General features: G+C 23.5%; 1 protein-coding gene across 1 annotated transcript in view; it reads left to right on the top strand.

The window, feature by feature from the left end:
• Window positions 1-7500, top strand: part of LOC128957156 (uncharacterized) — a 28021-nt gene that overhangs the window by 5445 nt on the left and 15076 nt on the right. Inside the window, exons 6-8 of the mRNA XM_054302879.1 lie at window positions 1162-2226; window positions 2717-3114; window positions 3702-3764. Coding sequence (XP_054158854.1) covers window positions 1162-2226; window positions 2717-3114; window positions 3702-3764 — 1526 coding nt within the window. The remainder of the gene's footprint in view (window positions 1-1161; window positions 2227-2716; window positions 3115-3701; window positions 3765-7500) is intronic.

Raw genomic sequence — 7500 nt, 5'->3', positions numbered from 1 at the left:
TGTGTGAGTGTGTGTGTGTGTGTGTGTGTATGAGTGTGTGTGTGTGTGTGTGTGTGTGTGTGTGTAGTGTGTGAGTGTGTGAGTGTGTGAGTGTGTGAGTGTGTGAGTGTGTGTGTGTATGTATGATGAAATATATAAAATTTGAATCGTAATTTATTTGTGAAAATTTTATTTTTAAGTTTTATTTTTTTAATCAGCCAATACCCTGTTGCTAACTATTAAAATATTTTTATTTTTWAAAAAAATTGTTAAAATTAATAAAAAATAAATAAATAAATCTAATTTTTTTATCCATCTTTCTTTCACTGACTAAAAATAAATTATAGAAAAATTTTTAATTAAATTTTTAATTAAAATAAGATTTTTATTACAGTATTTTATTTATAAAAATATCTACAAATTTGATCTTGTTATTTTAGCTATGATTTTATAAATATTTTTTTTAATATATAAGTTATTTTTTTAACATTTTATCAAGCTTAATATCATATATTAATATAATTAGCAAAAAATTTTATTAAATTTTTAAAAAATTAATGATAACTTACTACACACGATATATTATCAATAATTGTTTTGTTTTTTTTTAAATAATTATAAATATTTTATATTAATTAATTTGTTAAGTTATTATATATATATATATGATAGTATAATAGTTTAGTTTGTAATCAAATTGTAAAAATTAAATGATTTTATTTAAATTCTAATATTTAATATTATTATTAGTATTTTATTTTTTTTTAAATAAAAATTTTACATTTTAAAAATTTGTGTGATGTCTATTTTATCTAGAAATATATGATCAAAAAAAACTTAATAATTATAGTTAAAAATGTTTTTTTTTATTACAGTATTTTAAATGTTAATATCCACACATTTATGAATTAAATAATTTATTTATGATTTTTTTTTACTAAATTTTAACTAAAGATAACATAAACTCTATTTGTTTTTTATTTATATTTTCTATTTTCTAAATTTAAATATTTTTAAATAGTTTAGTTTTTTTAAAAAATATTCAATAATATAATTAAAAATATATATATAAATAATTTTTTTTTGTAATTAAAATGTTTTATTATGTATTTATTTATTAACTCTCTCTCTCTCTCTCTCTCTCTCTCTCTCTCTCTCTCTCTCTCTTCATTCAATCAAMAGGTTTTGGTGACACCCGTCTGATAATACAGACATCACTACCGATAACATCGGTAACACTSACAATGGGTCCCAACACTGGTAGCGCCGCCAATACAGGTGCCAAACAATTGCTATCATCATCGGCTGTATCGCCGCAATCATCATTGGCATTGGTYGGCCTGAAAACAACTACTGGTGGCCAACAACCGTACAGCGGCAGTGGTGTCGTCGGCCGAAAATCACTGRTCGATCCGCAGCTACAGCACSTGATGTACGCGACGACGACARCTGCTACCGATAGTAGTCGTGAGAGTACACCCGCCGACTCACCCGTCCATCACCAACACCAACARCAACAACAACAYCAGTCCCGACGGCCGTTTCGTTTTTCTAGTCTACGCCGCAAACGGCTGTCCCGATCGACCGATACGGGTAGTCCACCGCCACAATCGTCRTCGTCGGGACGCGACTCGTTGACCAATACCGCCGCCGYCGCCAATGTTGTTGCTGCTGCTGCTGTCGATGTCGATACACCCGAACGTACCGAAGCCGATATTATGGCCTTTCAGCGTGACATACAAAACYTGCCGCGCGGTGACACMTCACCGGTACCACATTTACCGACTGGTGGTCTCGGCCAGTATGGTTCAAGTATTGCCGCCTATATTAGGGACGCACTGGAACGGTCGGCATTTGGTGGCGGTGGTGGCCAACCTCACGGTGGCGGTAACGGTATGGCCGCCAATAATCTCGGCTACAATAGGCCCCGATCGTGCAGTGTRCCGCGTGTCCATTTCGATAGTCTAGCCGCCACTTCTAGTAGTAATTGTCTACAATTGCCGTCCGCCATGACTGCACAGGCCGTCCAAAAGTTTATGGTGTCGTCATCGACATCACCGCAGCCATTATTGCCGCCGCCGTCGTCATCGCTAATCACACGTAGCGCTACTKCCGAGTGGTCGTCGTCGCCGCCGCAGCCGTCGACAGTGGCCGTCATCGGTAGTAATCAGTCAATGACTACCGGACCCGGTGTCGCCACTCCCGGAGCCAGTATAGGTCCACCGCAACCACTGGCAGCCAATACAGGTATTATAATAATAATTATTATTTTTTATTATTATTTTATTAACTTAATAGTAGTTTTTATCAATTAATTGTTGTTTAAGAATATCTATTTAGTTGTTAATTATAGTAATAATTATTTTTACATTTTTTTTTGATTGAAATTAATTATTTAAGCATATGTTTTATTGATTATAAATTTTGTTTTTTTAATAAATATTTTTTTAATAAATAATAAATAAATAAAAAAAAATAATTTTTTAAATATTAATACACATTTTGATGTCTAAATAGTAATTAATTTTTTACTAGAAATAACTAATTCAAAAAAAAATTATTAATTAATTAACACTATAACTAATAAACAATATTAATAATATTAATAAAAATTTTATTAAAAAAATTAATTATTAGATAATGATTATAATGATAAGATTATTATTATTATTATTATTTTGTATTTTGTATTTTATTTAAATTTAATTGTTTTTTTTGTTGTCAACAATCTCTATAGGTATCAGTCCGTCGGTATCGCCGTCAAAGTTGGCGCCCAAACAGCCRACTGCGGCGGCCAACGAAAGCCCGCACTCGGCTGGCGGTGGTGGCGGCGGCGGTTCATCGGCCACTACATATCGATCGCCGTCTCGATCCGGGTCGCGATCGGGCAGTGCCGGACACGTAGGCATTGGCTGTATCGGCGGCGTCGGCACCGGTGGTATCGACCCGATTATGCCGCACACMCATCGGGCTATACTGAAACTACTGCACGACTGGTGCCGACTGTGTCCGCACGATTTTACCGAAAACAAACTGATTGCCCGCGAAATAAGCGACTTTCTCAACAAGATTTCAATATTGGGTGCACACTATCGATGGTTTGCCGATGAAATACGAGTGTTGGCCGATCTAGAGGTCAGTCAGTTAGTCCAGTGTGTGTGTGTGTGTGTGTGTGTGTGTGTGTGTGTGTGTGTGTGTGTGTGTGTGTGTGTGTGTGTGTGATGTATGTGTGTGTGTATGTGTGTGTGTGTGTGTGTGTGTGTATGTATGTGTGTGTGTGTGTATGTGTGTGTGTATGTATGTGTATGTATGTGTGTGTATGTATGTGTGTGTATATGTATGTATGTATGTGTGTGTATGTATGTGTGTGTATATGTATGTATGTGTGTGTATGTATGTGTTTGTATGTATGTGTGTGTATATGTATGTATGTGTGAGTATGTGTGTGTGTGTGTGTGTGTATGTATGTATGTGTGTGTGTGTGTGTTATAAAACTTAATAATTTTATTTTTTTAAAGTAAACTTTATTTTTTWAAGTAAACTTTATTTTTTWAAGTAAACTTTATTTTTTAAAGTCAAGTTTATTATTATTATTAATATTATGTTACAAACAAACATAAGTGTAATTAAYTGAATGTGTAATTAATAGTAGTTTTAATAATCAATAAAGTAATTATTTTTTATTAAAAAAAAATTATAAAATAAGTKATTGTTWTCATTAGGACACGGATAACATTGATGACAGTCAGGACACGGATCAGGCCATCAATCAGGAGTATCATATGGTAAGTCATATTTTTTAAATAGTTTAACTATAATGTAAAAAAACAAAATTTATTTGCAAATTAGTTATATAATAATTAAGTTTATTACTCATAAAACTAGTAAATATAAACTAAAATTTAATATTAATTTAAAAAATATATATWTTTTTTGTTTTTTTAAAATAATTAATTAATATTATTATTGAATCAATAAAAAAATTTGATAATATCCTGATACTATTAGTGTATTAATATTTAATTAATTAAATTATACAGGTTACTTTTTAAAGTAAATTATAGTTTTATATTATAATTGTTAAATATGCAAATATTTATAATATAMWTGTTTTAAAATTATTTTTTTTTAAAAAAATAATAATTGTTTATTTTGATGAAAATTATTAGTTTAATAAAAAAATTTTTTTAACAATGTGTGCTAGTTTAAATTTATTTTTATAAACCAAATAAATTGGCAACTAATAGATGGCGCATAATATTTTTTATTACAGTATGTATTTATTTGGACAAAATTTTATTATTATTATTATTTGCATTACATATACAGTATATAATAAGATATTTAAAAGTAATATTATTAATACATATAAGTAATATTTTTTTGCAATTTATTTTTAAGTGTACTTTATATACAGTATATAATGTATATATATATATATATTACTATTAATATAAACAGAAAATTCTGTATAAAAAAAATTATAATAATATTCTGTAAATATATTTTGCATAACAATAGTCATCGAAACACTTATTAATGARAGTATTATTATTATGAAAATTTTTATTTTAAAAAGTTATTATTATTATATGTTATGTATAACATAATAATAATAATAATAATAATAATAATGAATATATACAAAAAAAAAATATAATTAGACTATAAATATAATACAAATGAATTTTAATGTTTTTTATAGTTATTTTTAAAGATTATAGCAAAAAAAATTTATAAATATTTTTGATTATTATAATAATTTGTGTGAATTATAATACAATTATTTACTTTTAAAAAAACAAGATATTTTTTAGCAATTGTTTTTTTTATTGTTACCATTACTATACTATAAGCTAAACTAAAAGCTTAATTGAAAAAAATAAATAGACAAATAAAACGTATTGAAAAATAAAACAAACAAAAAAATCTTATATATATTTATGTTGAATAAAGATATAGTTTGAATATATAATACAATATATACAGTATATATATATATATATATCATCAAACTTGTATATATATATATATATATATCATCAAACTTGTATATATATATATATATATATATAACATACAAAAATACTAGTAATTGTATGCATAGTAATCAGTGTTGGCAAAAAAGAGAAATTTATAAAATAATAGAGAAATTTCTAGAAAGTTTCTAAAAGAAATTTCTATCTATGGGATCCCCATGGTTAATTTTGTTATCTCGATATTTGCTATCATATAACAATACATTTAATATTATTATTATTATTTTAATTATTAATTAAAATAAAAAATTAATTAATTAAACTATATTAAACTATGATTTATATAATAAAATGAATAAAATTTTTAAAAAACTGATTTTTATTAAATAATTATAATTATTTTATATATAGGTATCCCATTTTGTATAGTACTATACTATAATGTATGATATTTTATGTATAGTATTATATGTTATTAAAATATTAGAACTATAGATATATATATATATATATAGAAATTTATTCATGAGAAAGTTTCTAGAAACTTTCTCATGGAAATTTATTAGAAACTTTCTATTTGCCCATCTCTAATAGTAATACACAATAATATATAATRTATTTTTTTTGAATACTWWTTTTGTATTGTATTTGAAAAAAACTAAATTAAATCTAATCTAAAAATAATTTTCAAATTTAAAGTTTGTTTGTTATCTAATTTGTTAGTTTTTTTTAGATTTTACTTTAAARGTTTAAAGRTTTTAGTGTAGACCCATGTATTTTATAATAACAATAACAAAAGGGGTAAAAATATATTTTTTAAATATATATATAAATATAGTATATAATAATTATGTTAACTATAAATATATTATTATTGTTATTATAAATTATACTCACATATATGTGTGAATGTWTTGGTTGTATAAYATATATGTAATATATTGTAATTTATATCAATAGATAGATAKATATATTATATATATATATATTGTATATATATATATATACATATATATTGTGTATATATATATAGTACTGTAAATACTGTATGTAATTTCAATGGCATTTACAAAATGTGTGTTTATTTTGTTGTTATTTTAAAAAATGATTGAATAAATATAATTATAATTTATATACAGTATATATACTGTATATRTATATGTATTTGCTATAATATAATTTAATTTGAATAGAAATCTTCAATATATTAGAGTATTTATTGTTTATATATAATATATAACTGTTTTTTGTGTGTGTTTTTTATTTATTAATTGAATTGAATTGAATTTTTTTTACTATTTTCAATAAACAAATATTTAGATAATAAAATATAATTTTTTAAAAGCTTTTATTTTCAAAAAATAWTTTTTTGTTGATATACTATAACTATATCCTTATCTTTRTTTTTTGTATTTAAAAAATATTATTTATTTATTTTTTTYAMTAATAATTGGATATTTWAAATWTTTTRAAAWTTAGTTATTATTATTATTATTCAATTATTTCMAGTTATCATTTGGATKTATAATATATATACTAAACTATACTGTTTTTGATAATAATAATAATAATAATAATAATACTTATAAATAGTTTTTTTAAATGAAAACATGTTGTTTATTGATGTTATATAACTACTTATATTAATACTTATATAAAGTACTGTATGCTAACAACAACAACAACATTAGATAATCATAAATATTATATACATATATATATATATATAACATATTTAACATATATATATATATTATAATTARTATAATCTAGTGTTTAGTATATATATATATATATAGATTTATATATCGAAATAAAGCTATAAAAGTGATGATTTTGTTGTCTATATATTTAACAAAAAAATAAATAWATATATATTTGAGAARTAAGTGTTTTATATATATATATATATATATATATATATATATATATATATAGTTATTATATACACACAAAAAATGACAATTTAATAGAGTGTTTGTTAGAAATTTGATTTTCTTAAAAGCATTTCATGTATACTATAGTGTTATCTATATATAWATATATATTATACGAAAATAATAAAAATAAAGTAAAATAAAAAATWTATTATTTACCATAAGTAATATATTGAATATAAATATATTAGTATATRATATATATATATATATTTTACACAAAAACATATATATATATATATATATCATTTTTTTTAAAAAAARTTATATCATTTTAAAATCATAATAAACTTGTAAACAATTTTTTTTGTTGTTTTTGTTGGTTGTGTTGATGTGTTTGTGTTATTATTATTATAAATATTTATGAAAATAAATTACTTAAATTTTTTTGAAAGAAAAAACAAAACTAATATTCAAATGAGATTTTTCTATTAAATTGTTTTATTTWTTTTTGTGAAAATAAAAAGATTTTGTTTTTTTAWWAGTTTATTYTATAAAATAAAATTATTTTTAGTAATTATTTTTTTTSTTGCTTTTATTATAWAAGTTATTATTATAATTACAAYTTAGTAATAATAGTATTATAGTAGTAATACAAACATTAA

Source organism: Oppia nitens, unplaced genomic scaffold (genome assembly GCF_028296485.1).
Source record: "Oppia nitens isolate AA-2021 unplaced genomic scaffold, nextdenovo-longstitch-racon4-pilon3 scaffold37_pilon_pilon_pilon, whole genome shotgun sequence".
NCBI classification, from domain to species: Eukaryota; Metazoa; Arthropoda; class Arachnida; order Sarcoptiformes; family Oppiidae; genus Oppia; species Oppia nitens.
The sequence above is the reverse complement of the archived record's forward strand: the minus strand, read 5'-3'. Positions and strand labels throughout refer to the sequence as shown.